At 38.4% G+C, this 15,371-nt stretch overlaps 2 protein-coding genes across 7 annotated transcripts in view; one reads left to right on the top strand and one right to left on the bottom strand.

Moving 5' to 3' along the window:
- LOC117937702 (transmembrane protein 241) overlaps positions 1 to 7,146 on the top strand; it is a 7,592-nt gene extending 446 nt beyond the window's left edge. The window contains exons 2-15 of one of the 3 annotated variants that reach the window (XR_004655212.1): positions 1,279 to 1,325; positions 1,703 to 1,780; positions 1,899 to 1,980; positions 2,119 to 2,196; positions 2,427 to 2,452; positions 2,855 to 2,906; positions 3,031 to 3,079; positions 3,257 to 3,302; positions 3,938 to 3,973; positions 5,748 to 5,782; positions 6,007 to 6,076; positions 6,529 to 6,653; positions 6,808 to 6,872; positions 6,963 to 7,146. Coding sequence is in view for 2 of the 3 variants with exons in the window: in XM_034861853.1 (XP_034717744.1) it covers positions 1,279 to 1,325; positions 1,703 to 1,780; positions 1,899 to 1,980; positions 2,119 to 2,196; positions 2,427 to 2,452; positions 2,855 to 2,906; positions 3,031 to 3,079; positions 3,257 to 3,302; positions 3,938 to 3,973; positions 5,748 to 5,782; positions 6,007 to 6,076; positions 6,560 to 6,653; positions 6,808 to 6,872; positions 6,963 to 7,026 (822 nt within the window). In the remaining variant the exon portion in view is untranslated. The remainder of the gene's footprint in view (positions 1 to 1,278; positions 1,326 to 1,702; positions 1,781 to 1,898; positions 1,981 to 2,118; positions 2,197 to 2,426; positions 2,453 to 2,854; positions 2,907 to 3,030; positions 3,080 to 3,256; positions 3,303 to 3,937; positions 3,974 to 5,747; positions 5,783 to 6,006; positions 6,077 to 6,528; positions 6,654 to 6,807; positions 6,873 to 6,962) is intronic. The other 2 variants (XM_034861853.1, XM_034861854.1) reach the window with 2 other exon arrangements.
- Positions 7,147 to 8,229: 1,083 nt separating this feature from the next.
- Positions 8,230 to 15,343, bottom strand: rbbp8 (retinoblastoma binding protein 8). Of its 4 annotated transcripts, none has more exons than XM_034861827.1 (19): positions 15,218 to 15,343; positions 14,635 to 14,744; positions 14,467 to 14,509; positions 14,241 to 14,336; positions 14,068 to 14,159; positions 12,962 to 13,034; positions 12,471 to 12,652; positions 12,253 to 12,348; positions 11,710 to 11,783; positions 11,483 to 11,550; positions 10,966 to 11,254; positions 10,623 to 10,794; positions 10,394 to 10,482; positions 9,393 to 9,510; positions 9,127 to 9,273; positions 8,967 to 9,021; positions 8,728 to 8,815; positions 8,516 to 8,657; positions 8,230 to 8,328 (listed from the first exon to the last, which is right to left on the bottom strand). In XM_034861827.1, the coding sequence occupies exons 2-19, from the start codon at positions 14,732 to 14,734 to the stop codon at positions 8,231 to 8,233; spliced, it is 2,022 nt and encodes a 673-aa protein (XP_034717718.1). In that variant the 5' UTR covers positions 14,735 to 14,744; positions 15,218 to 15,343; the 3' UTR covers position 8,230. The 4 variants fall into 4 exon arrangements, with proteins under 4 accessions (XP_034717718.1, XP_034717717.1, XP_034717720.1 ...); XM_034861826.1 differs by having other exon boundaries at positions 14,635 to 14,781; positions 15,218 to 15,330; XM_034861829.1 differs by having other exon boundaries at positions 11,710 to 11,780; positions 14,635 to 14,781; positions 15,218 to 15,330.
- Between the last annotated feature and the right edge of the window lie 28 nt (positions 15,344 to 15,371).

Here is a 15,371-nt window from a genome sequence, read left to right as displayed (position 1 = left end):
TTGCATTTAAAGTGTATTTTTGCTGTAAAGCACTTTGATGGAAAGCGCTCTATAAATAAATGTATTATTATTATTATATTATTAAAAACTAGCTAAAACATTTCTAAGCCGAGTTTAAAAAAATAAATAAAAGGCTACTAACATGATGACTTTTATCAAGCGTTTAAATTTATAACCGGCACACTAGTTTATTTTTTTATTTTTATTTTATTTTATTTTGCAGCAACAACAAGATTCCAACTAGATTCTTGTACATTCACCCGTGTAGGCTACACAACGCGACGTATTGCTGTGAAAATGTCAATACAACACTTCATCTGTTCATCTTCATCTATCTATCATCAGCAATAACCATCTAGTGAACAAGATTAAGACACTTCTTGAATTGCTGTGAAGTATTATGGACATGGCCGGCCAAAGCAACTATTATCTACTACTAATACTGCTACTACTACTACTACTACTACTGCTACTACTTCTACTACCTAACAACTTCTAAATTTTTTACTTTTGATAGAAATCCTATCAGGCATGAACGTGGCCTTTGAACAAAGCAACTATTATCTAACTACTAGGCCTAATACTACTACTACTACTACTACTACTACTACTACTACTACTACTACTACTACTACTACCTAGCAACTTCTAAATTACTTTTGATAGAAATGCTATCAGGCATGAACGTGGCCTTTGAACAAAGCAACTATTATCTAACTACTACTAGGCCTAATACTACTACTACTACTACTACCTAGCAACTTCTAAATTATTTTTGATAGAAAACCCTTGCAGGAAATTAAAACAGTTGTAAAAAGGAAGTTAAATGTTGGATGTACAATATGCCGAAGGATAATATATTGAAAGTTGTGTTCTAACAGACCTTTCAGATACTCATGGAGACACTGAATAGGCAAAAGGTTGTTTTTTTTAAATTATGTTTATTTCAATATGTTGTATACATTATTGTACATACATACATCAGATTAAAGTGGTTATATCATTCATTCTACCACTAAGGAATACATAAATAGTGTGCAGTATCTGTCGGAGCAAGAATGAAAAGAAATGTATACAGAGACAGTTTGCCGGTTTTTAAATTTAGCATGAATATATAACACTTATTAGTCTCCGTCGCTATATGGGGCAGCAGGAAAACTGAACATTGTACTGTATGTATGGTGGAGCATCTCGTAGTGTCACAATGATAACTTGGTTACCACACTGCTTTGTTCATGATAAGCCCATGACATGAATTCTGTTGTTTTTTGTTTTCAGTTTGTCCTGTCAGTGTTAAAATTCACCTATCCAACCTTATTTCAAGGGTGAGTAGCTAAAGGTAAATACTTTATGTGGAAACTTTTTGTGTTATATCCTTTCATTGTCATTACAAGATGTGTGTCAAGTTAACCAAAGTGCAGTTTATAAATCTAAATGTTACGCCTGGGTGTTGCCAATAATTTCCCGAGATCAATTTTGGGATTTTATTAAACATCAGATCACTCAAACAAATATACATTTTAATTGGAGAATTGATTATTTTAACCCCGCTCTACTGAATGTGTAATAAAAAATGCTTGAAGTAAAATCTGCATCTTGATTTAGATAACTTCTTGTGTGAATGAGTGATGAAAAATCAACTTCACACCCGAAAAACCTGTTGTGTTTGTTCACTAACGTGAAAATAAATGTACATTTTCAGATGGCAAACATTTATCGGGGCAGTCCTGCTTCTACTCTCTGGAAAGTTTGGCTGGGTGGAAATGAGCCGCATCACCAGGTACTTTTTCTTTTTTTAACAAATTACTATTGTAGGATTTATACTCGAGTGTTTTCAGTGGCTGCCGATAAGCACGTGTATTATTAAGAACTTGAAATGTTGCATTGTTGTGTTACAGGTCAGCAGCGTTTTCCTGGCTTCCAGGTTCCCTCCTGTTTGTGGGAAACATATATGCAGGTTCCAGGGCTTTATCACGCATTGTACGTCACATTAACCTACCACCCTTAGATGTAGTGTCCTAACATTTACACTCATTAACAAACTAGTAGATTGTTGCCTGGATTGGCATATATTGTATGTGGGTAATATCTGAAATCCTTTTCTTTCTCTCTATCTAGGACATTCCTATTTTCTTCACTCTTCAGAATTCCTCCTATGTTGTTAGTTACATAATCTTGAAGGTTGTCTATAGAAAGGTAAGTGCCGGCACTGTCTGCTCTGTGTGAATATTCACACAATGATGTGCTGTACACTTGCCTTTTTACCCCCTTTTCTTATTGGTGGGAAGCAAATGGATGAACCTAAAGCACAACAATGCAGAGCCATCACTGCTTGATGACCCTGGCCACTAACGTTATATTGTACAAGCTTTAACCACCACCAGGACATACATATCTCACTCTGTAAAATATGCTTTTATCGACAGAAGACACGATGGCTGAAAGTAATCAGGTTTGTGCTTTTCCCCAGTATTTTATATCAAGATGGAATGCATTTTTGCCATTTTTTCACAATTACACAAAAGGTATCAGAAGAGTGGACAACAGAAGCAAATACACTACGCTTTAGTTTGTAGTTTTATGTGAAATAATATAAAAAAAATTCCAATGAAATGTAATCCTGTTGCTTCCTACAATTTATGCCATTAAAAACGGTAATAATAATATGTGTATGATTGGGGGGCAGGGGGGGCATACATTGATTGTTTAATGATGATAGTGATATTAATAAAAGGTAATAAACCTGTAAATCTCTTTTCTGGTTCTGGAGCAGCAATAGTAATAAATAAAAGCAACATAAGAAATATTCTCTTTTACATGACTGCATCTTTAAATGTTCTTTTTCTTCTTTTAGCATATGCTTAATGCTGCTCTCAGCCATCAACCTCCCCCTCCATGATCCTCAGGTAATACTTCATTATATAATCAAATGGGGGGATTTCTGATTGCAACACTATAATTTTTACTTGGGAGAAGGAATACAAGTGTTTTGGGGTCATTTTTAAGTTTGCTTCTTCTTTTTTTTTGCAGTTTGACTACAGTGGTTACCTTTGGGCTCTTGGTCATCTGCTCTGCGTTGGTACGTCTAAGAATATACTGTACAAAGTTGCTACACTGTTAACTGTAATAGCTCAGGAGTTAGATTAAAAGAAGAACAGCAGCCCGAAGGTTGAGCCTTGAGGGACTCCACAGACAATTGAAAGAATCGTATTAATCAGAAGAGGTTGAGGTGTAAGGATATTATGTCATTTTTCAGGTGCATACAGAGCGTTTCAAGTTCACTACAAATCAAGTAATTTGAGGTAAGTAGAAGCACAACAATGCATAATAGTAGAAAACATATACACTTGCTTGAAAGTTTTTTTTGTGCCTCTGTTCCATATCAAACACAACATGACATTTGTCACCTTAAATTTGTCAAAGGTCCCATAATGTAAAATGTGAGATTTCCATTTTTTTTTTATTATAAAGCAGGTCAAGGTGCTATTTCAATGCTTTGAAATTATCGAAAGGCTCAATCCGCATAGAAATGCACAGAGCCTGTATGACTTCCATACAATTGTGATGTGACTATATATGGATAGAAAGTTCCACTACTGTGCCGTTACAGTCATTCCCCGGCTGCAATGAGGTTGCAGACTCTAAAAGTGCAGATGCAGATGAGCCAGAAAAACTGACTTCTTTGGCTTTTTTGGAGGGGGGCTTAAAGAAAAAGGCGCAAAGTGGATTATTTCAGACGGAGTGTTACCGGTAAAGTTAGGCAGACAGTATGAGAAAAATGTTTTTGGAACATTAAAGCATGGAAACATATCAAAGTTGAAATCCAAAATACAAGTATGAGCCTGAAAATGAGCAGGATATGGGTACTTTTAATTACTGCTGATGGAACCACATTAAGAGTTAGTAAGTCACTATTTTTGGGTTGTTTTCATTGTAGTGACCTTGAACAACAGTGCATCAACTACTTGTTCAGGTAAGAATAAATCATTTTAAATAACTGGATTGGATACACAAGTCAGGATAAAAGGTTTTATAGGGTCTTAACCCTTGTGTTGTCTTCCCGTCAACCATGAACTTGCCCTTTTTTTTTGCTTTTCAGATGTTTTTGTCACTTTTTCCGCTTTAAAAAAAACCTGAGCTGGTTTAATAATAGGTTTTACACTTATTCTTGGAATTCATGGTCAAAAAACTAATTTGTATGAAATTATACGTAAGTTTTTAGTTAACAAGGCAGAAAATATGAATTATTTTGGCTAATAGTTAAGCTCAGAGGATGTTGAGTGGAACCCAGATGGGTATATGTCAAAGTTAAGTCCGGATACTGTTTTGAAGTCATAAAAAAAAAATGCTATAAGATTAATTAAAATACACCCCAAAAATTCAATGAAAGTAATCATTTATTTTACCTGGAAAATGTTGTATGGAATCATCCATGATATTTTTGGGCAATTTGGTTGAAAGAAATCCATATTTCTGATATAAAACACCTGAAACGGGTCAATTTTACCGGAGGACAACACAAGGGTTAAATGGTCTAAACTCAAATCTTTTGAAAACAATGTTTTCTTATTCCATAGCTTACTCAAAACTGTCATCTCAAAACAATTTGAAGAAACAGAAGAAAGTTCATGTTTATTACCTTCCCTGGACCTCTAGTAGGAACATTTTGAGTCAAAGTTAGCATGAAAATTTGGAAACAAAGGCTGGAGGAAGAGCCAATCATATTAAAGGGTAATTACTGTTTTAATTTTTTTATTTTTTCAGCCTGGAACCTATTTCCCCATGTTTTTGTGTTTAAGTGACTGATGGGAACAACATCTTTGAAAATGGTCCAGTATTAAGAGGAATGCTGTACCCGGCGACCAAAGACAATGTAACCCTATGGGGCAAATCTTCAGCGTCCGTTTGGTCTACTAAAAGTGCTGGTGTAGCCGCAAGTTGTCTGACAACAGTATGGAAAGGTTGCAAAAATAGGCCTTTTTAAAACCGCTTTAAGACGTTTGCTAGTGCTAGCTCTACACCCACCAGACTCTATTAAAAAAAATAATACTTTTAGCATGTATAGAGCCAACCTTTTTTCACATGTAAATTTGTAAATGGTGTTTATTTCAACCAGAACTAGAGTTGTGATGTTTGGAAAAGTGGAAAGACGACCCAAAACGGCTTTCCATAGTTTTATTTTGTTGCTGTCGACTTTGAATAAAGGATATTTTACGATGCTAAAATTACTGTTTATTTACATGGAGTCTGGTGGCTTTAGCAAACGCAATTTGGCAAACGTTTTTGTTTAAAAAAAGATCTTACTCTACAACAGAAAGGCCGACCTCCAACTCACATTGTAGCTTGTTTTGCCGCTGCCGATGGCAGCCATCTTGCTTATACTGGATCAATGTCAACGATTTTTATTCCCATCAGCCACGTAGACACAAAAACATAGGAAAAAAGGGTCCATGTTGAGAAAAAAAAAACGTAGTTACCCTTTAAGTTAGAAGTGGACTTAAAAGGCCTTAACAAGTTAAAATGCCAACATTTCCAAATACATATAAGCTTACAAAATTTGAAGGCAACCTAAATACGTATAACCTCTTAATAAAATTATTGTATAAGAAGTTATTTGCTTGTGCGTCCAGAAAGGTTGCAGTGATATGTAAGGACTTGTGTTTTTGTTGCATTAAGGTCTATCATGAGAGTGCCGCTTTGGGCATTCTCAGTGACTCATTTTAGCTTTCCCTGCCTTTACGTAACAGTGTACTGCTGCTGGCCATGGCCGCTCACCCAACAGGTAGGAATGACTCTGAGCAGAAGTGGCATATTTCAAATGCTGGTGAACCCTAAGATGAAAGTGGCACAACCCGATGTAGATTTTGTTCCTAGAATTTAGCTATTAGTGTATTACATTACACATGGCATGGTCTGCTGTGCCGTAACAGTCATCCCATGGCAAAAGTTTAAATAATACAATATCTACATTAGTACCTTCATAAACAGATCTTTGTCCTCCTACAGGTGACCTCATGGGCGCCATGGAGTTCCCTTCCCTTCAGTCCTACACGTTTCACTGTGGTTGCTGTGCCAGGTGAGACGTTTCGGTCCGTGGACACTATGTAATTTTTCTGTAAGGTCTGAAAAAATTGAATAGATCTACGTTAATAGTTAGGTAGTTGTGAGCATGTTCTATTTTGACACTGTATAATGGACCATACCATGTCGAAATAGAACATGCTTTAGGTGCCATTTGACACAGAGCCCAGACTGTGGGTGTAAGCCTGTGGGATCAGAACGGTCCTCTTTCTAACATGAAAAGTCAACTATTTATAACATATAGTGGCCTACAGATCCATGTTATAATAAGTACGTACAGATCTGTGTTACAAAGTCCTGTCAACGTTTTAGTATCAAGTATACAGAACACTTTAAACAGGTTTCATTTGTTAGGAAATTCTAAAAGCATGGAAGCTGTGACACTTCTTTTCAAATGATAGTAAGAGAGGGACAGATTTATTTTTGTATTTTATTGGATGTTTTCAGCATGATGCCTAACCTCAGTCTGATTTCACAGTGCACTGCTGGGTTTTTTGTTGCTGCTGGCCACAGTCAAACTAAAAAGTGGATTGTCCCTCGAGCACTTTGGGGTCTGGATTTTTATGTCTAAGGTGATTACACATTTGTAATAATTAACACAATCAAAAGTTAAATTCTAATTATAGAAAGACATTTGTAATAAGTCACACAATCAAAAGTTAAATTCTAATTATAGAAATTGGTTTGACCCAACTGCCTAACAAAAAGTAAACTCTTTCCTTCCAGATTACTGCCATGTCCCTCTCTCCATTTCTTTTCTCCATGGACATTAACACTCCATCTCTTATTTGGTAATCACATCCCATGCCCATTTTAAGTGCTGAAATGTATGGATGGGTTATTATCAAACTAAATGATTTATACAATGAATTTGATTACAGTGTGGTCATCAGTCATGTTGGAGAGGCCCTGCTGGTGTATTCTCACAGAGACTCTCAGGTATGATGAGGAAATTGCAGCTCTCTGGATTAACCCCCCCACCAGCATTCCAAAATTAAATATTTTCCAGAAAATGTATTATTTTTTTTGCACTTTATTTTTGTAATTTCTCATCTATGCGATGGCAATCTGTTGACCAAATAAAATGATCTTTGTGTACAAATAGTGCTTTCTGTGTGCTCTTAGTAATTTAACAAACGTTGACACTTGTGAACCTATTAAATCACATTAATTGAAGAGCATTTAACGAGGTAAAGCAAAGATTTCTTGTTGAAATGACTTGGGTCACTTGCATCACTCCATCGACAATTATTTTTATTTACCCAAACATAGCCCAAGCATACTCACCCACTAGAAAAGTCTTCCCCTTTTCTTTGTGTAATATCTTTTTTGTGCACTTATAGGTTTACAAACTGAAAAAGTCCACCCCAAAGGGGATAACCATCTCCAACAAAACTGCTCCAAACCGCTCTAATCCAGTCTTCACTTCCGTGACAAACGTGCATCACTTTGTAACATGCTACAATGCTTGCCTAGCTGCTAGCGTGGCACACCCGCATTCTCTGGTTCTGACTGGCTAGCAGTCCTTACCTAGCTACTGCGCATGTGCGACTCCCAACTGAGATGCAGCAATGTGCAGTACAACTAAAATGTGATCTTTGAAAAGTAAACCATGTAAACCTATTCTGATATAACAAATAAAACTAATTTATGAACCTGAAAATGAGCATAATATGGGTACTTTAACTAAACACAAACCAGTCAAACAGTATACACATACAGTCGGCACAACGTCATTATACACTTAAAACTGGATAAAACATCCGGGTAATTTTCAAAATAAAATAGACCGTGCTCACAGTGGATCATATTTCCCCGCACTACACCTTGAAAACACAGCACAGAGTTGTTTCCTCTCTACTCCTCTGGATGGAAACAAACTGTTGTTGGTTTAATGGTTTTATTCTACGTGAATTTGCAAGATCTTGTGGGTCGTTGTAAGTCATGGCCGCAGCCGTTCCGCAACCAATTCCGCCCTGGTTTGTACTGACGGACAGCGGGGCACGGAGCCGATCAGCAGCCGTTCTGCAACCGGTGTAAATTGGGGGTAATTAGGTCACAGTATGAGTCAGAGTGCCAGGCCTGCTCTTTTTATACTATTACTATATACTATAATTCTTTTCCGCAAATTGACCAATTCAAGTTTTGTTTAGCTCTCCTGCTGGTTTTGCTTTGGGGAGAATAAAGCATTGAATGGTTGTCTTCTCCGAGTACGTGCCTGGGGATTTTTCTCTTCCTTGATGTAACCTGCAATGAAAGGATGTCTCAATATCTGTATGTTTTTTTTAATGCTTTTTACATCATTAAGGGATGCTGTAACAATAAAGACATTGTAAGAATTCCTGCAGGGAAATGTGTTCAGATGTTCTGCTAATGCTTTACCAGCAACTGTTAAATGGAGGGTGTAACTATGAAGCAAAAAACATTGAATTACCTCTTTCAATGCACGTTTGAGTTGATGGGAATCCTACTTCCCAGAAGTTTTCAGGAGTACAGGGAGGAATATACAAAAACCGATGCCTTGAGCAGGCAGACAGCTTTTTCTGCTTTTCCTCCTCTGGTAGATGGGCGTAATACTGTAGGAAATAAACATCCTTAACATGGGATCTGTGTCACAACGTGTTAGTGTAGGATCAAAATACTCACAACGTCACATTCCTTGCAGGTAGTGCCCTTCAGTTTTCTTCTCTCGTCTTTCTTGCGAACCACAGTCACGTGTGCAAATGTTGGACGTCTAATCCAAAGACATTGTGGGAAATTGAATGTCTGTTAGACTGAAAATCTTTGTATTTATCTGTCTGCGCTATAAATCCCCCCCCCCCCCCCCCAAAAAAAAAAAATCAACCATAGCCTAGTGACTGTATGACCGATGGAGTGTTTCTTACTGTGCTTTGCGCCTCTTCATTTGGCTCATGGTGTTTTCATGAGGGTCTTGTTGATCTGGAAGATTAAAACAAAGACTTAATTTACTAACGTCCACAGTCACAGAAATACTGCTCAAATTACATGATGACCCACACAGTTTCTCTACATCTTAAAACCTACCATTGCCCTCTTCTTCTTCATCATCATCATCCTCATCACCACAAGGCTGGCTCTGGCCCAAGTGTGAATGGTTGTAAGACCTGTACTCCCCATTAGCTGTTGTGTCAAACATCATATCTAGACTGTCAGTTGTCTTCTCACCTAGACCTAGAAAAGCACATTATTTCAGGTTATCATATTTTTATTATGCAATTGCTGCAGATAAAACCCATCGACAACCTCAGTGTCATCAAAACATTTAAGTAAGCCTTGTGGTTTATATTTACCAGACACAGTCTCCCTTCTGTCCCGGACATTCTCCCCCCCACGCTGGAGTAAGCTGTGACTGACCCAAGTGCAGTCGGTATCGACCAATTCTCCAAGACATTCCTCTTCGTCCTTTTTCTAAAATATGAACAGAGGTACATTACCCTGGCGAGACACTATCTATCCAAATCAACCAGATAAACATGTCCATAGATTTCCCAACAAGGGACCATAACTTTACATAAACATACACGCTGCCTTTCATAAGCCAAGCGGCGTATTATCTGTATGCATTTTCAGCTGTCCGCGTATATGTCTACACTGTATACAGCGGACTTTCCGTTTTCTTGCGATAAGAAAGCTACAGTTGAGTTTAGGAAACGTTACACGTGCTTGGGTTTAGGTAAACAAGAACCGGTTGGGATTTAGGAAAAGAAGAACTGGTTGGCTTTAGTTAAAAAAGAAACTGCCGGTTGACTTTAGGAAACATGACACGCGGGACACAATCCCTGGTCTCCTGGGTGAAGGTCCTGTGTTCCACAGGACCAACCACACAGGACCAACCTCCCTATGTGGATTTTCGCCCTTTCATACTACTCGCTAAAGCGTAAATTCACAGAATATTGAATGGTAATGTAAGTCAATGGACGCCAAAAGGCATTGATAAACACGCTTAAAACCAAGTCTTATACTAATGGCATACGAATTGATGAGAATACATACGCCATTTCATGAGATCAGTCTGGATTTCCGAACGGTTTTCCTGAATTTGTGTTTTAATGTTCATAAGTAGACAAAAAGCATCACGATGTCTCAATCACAGAAAATCGTAGCAATCTGAACAGTTGTCACAGGTAGACGCTCTCTTTAATTGGCATGCTAATTCATACAAAAAATTATCAAGTTGAATGAACACTTCTGACATAAAGCAATAAAAGGGCTTCTAAATGTATAATGCCTTTCAGTTCAGCACAACATAGCTTGACAGCTACAATAAGACACAGGGACCCAGTGACCGTACCTCGTCTCCTCTCCACTCACTGTCATACAGGGACACGGCGAGTGCGGGGTCGATGCTCCACATGGGCTCCACTGTGTTCCTCCTTTCAGCTGGGACGGTCAGTTCAACTTATTATACAGAGATACTTGAAATTGTGCAACATTAAGCCCACAATCAAAAAGTAGAAAATTATGTGCATTGCAAAAGCCCACAAAAACACACTCTGCCAGCAACAAGACAGCAAACTCACCATTTGTCCCTTTATGTTGTTCATGCGAGGCATTCGGATCCTGCCGTGGGTTTCCTTTCTTCCCAAAACCGTCCTTGTTTGCTTCCCCTTTAACATTTGGCATCTTAAAAGCAGGACTTACACAGGACACATTCGGCCTTTGGTTGGAAGTCCCATTTTGTCCTGACCAAGCCTGTTAAATGTTAAAAGAACCAGACAACATTTTAAAACCATATGGAGGAAATATTATATCCTACTTATATTATGTCCACTTACAGCTATAGCAAGAGTCTTAAAAAATGGCGAGTCAAAGTATGGGAATTCAGAAGCCAGGTCATTCATACACATTGGACACGTCTCTTACCTTGCTGTCCAACAGCTCCTTGTTGCAGCTCGGATTACTTAAAGGAGTGGACGTTCGGTTGATCAGTTCATGTTGCATGCGTTTGCCTTCCTTCTGTTTGTCCACCCCTTCCTGGATTCCTTGTCTGTCCTCCTCCTGCACCGGCTCACTTTCCTCCTTCTTCCGTTTTGCTCTTTTAATGGAGCTGTCCTCTGCAAACCTTCTGACACCTGGGAGAAGTGATGGGGACCTTTCTGTGGTGGAGTCTGGGCTGTGCAGCAGCGTGGATGAAGGGGAGGAGCGGTAAGGTCTTAAGGCAGGGAAAACAAGGTTCTGTTATGGAAATGTTTTTTGTTCTTTTGCTTGATTGCATGATTTAAGAACAAAGGTCAGTCAATAAATAATGGGTTGCTTTCATGGGGGTTGAAGAGTGCCACAGCGTTTAGTTGTTTTTTTGACAAGCCAAAGTCTTCAGAAACAGAATCACATGATACTGTCACAACAGTCAGCAATATGTCCCAGCTGGTGCGATCCTTACTTCAAACGAACACCAAACTTCCAGGAAGATCTGGAGCTGCTTTGCTGGCCTGCAGTTGTCTCTGTTTTCTGAGAAAAGAGAACAAGTAAAGAAATTACAGACACAATCCAAAGAGCTGAATTAGTTTGAATGCCTCTGAGAAATAATTACTCAGTTCACTTGGGGAATTTTCTGCAAAGTTTTTTCTTCGTTCATTCAGACTTTACACCAGTATGAGGCCTACCTACCATGCGAGGCTTGTCAATAAGTTCAAGGCCACAGGTTTCTGCTATCGCTTCTTCCAGATTTAGTTTCACATCATCTGAGACGAGACAATAAAAACACATCTCACAATAGCAATCTTTTCACAGCGATCGTCTTAAAAACTTCAAATGTCAGAAAATATTTATTTATTTATTTTTTAACTGCAAAAAGTATGTCTACCATCCCTTCCAATCTGTTGTTCTTCATATTACATGGATTACTATGTAAGAGGCAGTTTAAATTGTACTCTTGAATTTTCAGTAATCAGTCCTCTGAGGTGAATGGGGGTGAATTTACGGCCACGCCTCTTTCTGTGCAGCCCCACCGTGTGAATTCAGCTGATATGATGGGTGTGTTCAGGTTGATAAATATTGCCCAGTGTTCATCTAGAACTTCAAGTTACAGACAGCTTCTAATGGAAGGAAATAAATAAGGTCTCGCTGAGAAACCTTATTTATTAGTAGTCTTGCTGTGTTTTATGTTTCTTAATTCTAAAATATTGATGAGTACTGTGGATGAAGTAATACTTGAGATTTGGGCTGTGTCCAATTCACAGGTGTTGGGTACAAGCACTTGGGCTCGGTCTGAATTCTTTGTAGCATCGACAGGCTCCTTATCCAGGACTTAAAAAAAAAAAAGAACAAACAAAACATGTTACAAGACTTGGTGTTTTCATAAAAAGGTGCTTCAGAAAACCAAAATATAGCCATTAAAAAGTCTAAAAGTTACTTTAGAGGAGACTAACCTCTGAAGAGTGAGTTGTTAGACTGTGGTAGAGGTATCTCTGCATAGCGAACGCGCTTCATTTGGTCGGTATTCTTTTGTTTCTTCAGTTTGTTTGCCACAGGCAGCGAGCTTGGCAGAATCGGTGAGTCTGGGATGATGCCTTCTTCTTGTTCCAGGGAAAAAGCCTGCTGGGACTCTGAACTGGTAAAAACAACACCTGCCGTGTTTAACGGGGAACTGAAACTTCACTGTAAATGTTTATTCCTGCACAGAAAACCAGTTAAAAACTCACTGGAGCTATTAACCTGACTTGCAATCAAAGCAGAAGTGAAATCACTATAAATACTGCGGGCTCGCAGCCAAAACATGCAGTACACCGTAGTTATCTTGGGCAGCTTTAACAGAAAAACTGCTGCCAAAATATAGAAACTCACGTGAATTAGAAAATTTTTTACTGTGTCAAAGAGAATATGTTGACAAAACATAACTGTAACACACTAAAGAGCTTACCGAGACATCTTTAATTTCTGCAGTTCAGCGTGCAGTTTTCTATTTTCATCAGCAAGGCTGTTTCTTTCATTCTCTGGGAAACAAACAACACAGAAAATGTGTTTCACACACTCTGCCTCACAATCAAAAACCTGTACATGATGTACATCAAAGGGGCAGTAGTCCTATCTCGTTGTACACTGGTATTGCCAATATACTCCCCTTATACACACTTAAAAATAACATGCCGTAGATTCTCATGTAGGCTTGGTTATATGCAAACAAGACTCTGTTCATGAGTCTAAAGCCATGCTACCGGATTAGTGGGGCTGTTTAGGCACTAGCATGCAAAGATAACATTTGCTAATTAGCACTTAAAACAAAGTACAGCTGAGGCTGAAGGGAATGCCAATAATTTTACAGGTTTGTAAACAAAACAAAAGTGGGCATTTTGACTTGATGGCACTAGAAGAAAAGTTAGGGGATCATTATTATGACTCATAGTCTGGGTGACATGAATGTCTCTCTAAAATGATGCGCCAATCTATCCAGAGTATGTTAAGCTATTTCTCAGCATAAGTGAAACATTTAACTAGCTGGTGGCACTACAAGAAAAGTCAGAGGACCATCAAAGCCATTAGGATTCATCCTCTCTGCAACGTGAATATCTACTTAATCATTTCATAGCGATCTATTCAACAGCTGTTGAAATATTTCAGTCTGGACCAAAATGGTAGACCAACTGAGAGTGCCAAAACTTGACATGCTACATGTTGAAAATAAAGGCCACTAAAAGAGCCTAATTAACAATTTACCTAAAGGGCATTCCGTCAGCAATCAATCACTTTCTCACCCATTTTGATTTGAGCAAATGTTTTGTTTCCTACTTATACAAGAGTGTTAGAACATGGTTTGATTAACCAGAATGACCAACCGTTCAGGAGACAGGAGCCCTCAAAGTACACTCATATTGCACGCTCACTTTACCTAAAGACACTTCTTTACATCTCCTAAAGTTTTCATGTTTTGCCCACTATTGGTTGACCAACAGCAGACTTCTGGGTACATGGCGGGTAGGTCAGTCTAACACATGAATTCTTAATAACCAGAATAATGAGTAAACTCACTCAGTTTGGCGATGAGGCACACATTCTGGTCATGGTTATTTTTTAGGCTCTCCTCTAAGATGGCACATCGATCACACTCTCCTGCTTGGAGTCTGGAAACAGTGGGGAAAAAAGTTGCTGGTCTTTGTTTCATATTGTTTTTAACTAAATTAACCTGTTGTGGGGGAAGTTACCTTTCCTCCAAGAGACTGATGGCATCCTGCAGGGTTTGGTTTTGCTCCTTTAGCTGCTTGGTGCGACTGTAAAACACCTCAAGTCTCTGAGCATCTCTGTAGAAAACAAATGCAATGACAGGTAAATGGCGTTACCAAGACAACATTCAGAAATTAAAGCCAGGGACAAACATATGTATGTTATCATCATCGTTATTTTTACAAGTTAGTGATACAGTATACTCACAAACAGCGATCCTTTTTCAACTTGCTCACTTTTGCTTCCAGTTCTAAAAACAGCAACAAAAGTAGCTAATGTTCAGTGTGAAACACAATGCAAAAAAATATTTCATTTTAGAATCTGACTTTAGAAATTCGCTTTATATCTACATACAATTTATCATGGGCCAGTTACCTTGAAGTGCATTCTGGTGGCACTCTCTGAGCTGCCTCCATAAATCTTCAAAAAGGTCAGCTGGGTTGGGTGTTCTGCTGCTCGGTCCTGGGCTGCTCATCCTCCGTTCACTGCTAAAACACTACCACCTGCTAACACTAACGTTACCTGGAAAGAAAAATATTTATGACATATTTCTGTAATTACAGCCAATATCCTTCATACCCCTTGTCCTTCCTTGTGTTCTCGGTATCCCCAGTTTTTACTCCGCTTATAACTATTATAAGCCGTTCTATGGACAACAGTGTAAACTAATAACTTTAAGCTAAAATTAGCTTTAAATGCATGTCTAGCTAACGTTAGTCGGAGGCTCGCTACTGAGATACTGTGTAACTGAAATAGCGTTACAACACACTAACGTTACGCACAAGTCTTTGTTTGTTGTTTTACATTTCTCCAACGTTACTATTAAAGTAGCGAGCTCAACATAAACTGCATTATTAATCAATTTGTTTGACAGTAAACATTACATTACACCCTCTAACGGTCGTTAGATGTTAAATTACATTTACCCCTGCCACCTTTCATAATAAACAATACTTACGCTAATGAGTCCAACAAATACGTAACGTTAGAGGTTTTAATGGGGATTTTATTATTAGGCAAACATGTGCAGTACTCCCAATGTAGCTAGCTAGCTAACTAGCTAACTCCAAAACAAAATCCAAACTCGCGCGCCGAATTGCATGCTGGGAAGT

This window comes from Etheostoma cragini, chromosome 22 (assembly GCF_013103735.1).
Source record: "Etheostoma cragini isolate CJK2018 chromosome 22, CSU_Ecrag_1.0, whole genome shotgun sequence".
Lineage (NCBI taxonomy): Eukaryota > Metazoa > Chordata > Actinopteri > Perciformes > Percidae > Etheostoma > Etheostoma cragini.
Note: the sequence above shows the minus strand (reverse complement) of the source record. Positions and strands in the feature narration are given on the sequence as shown.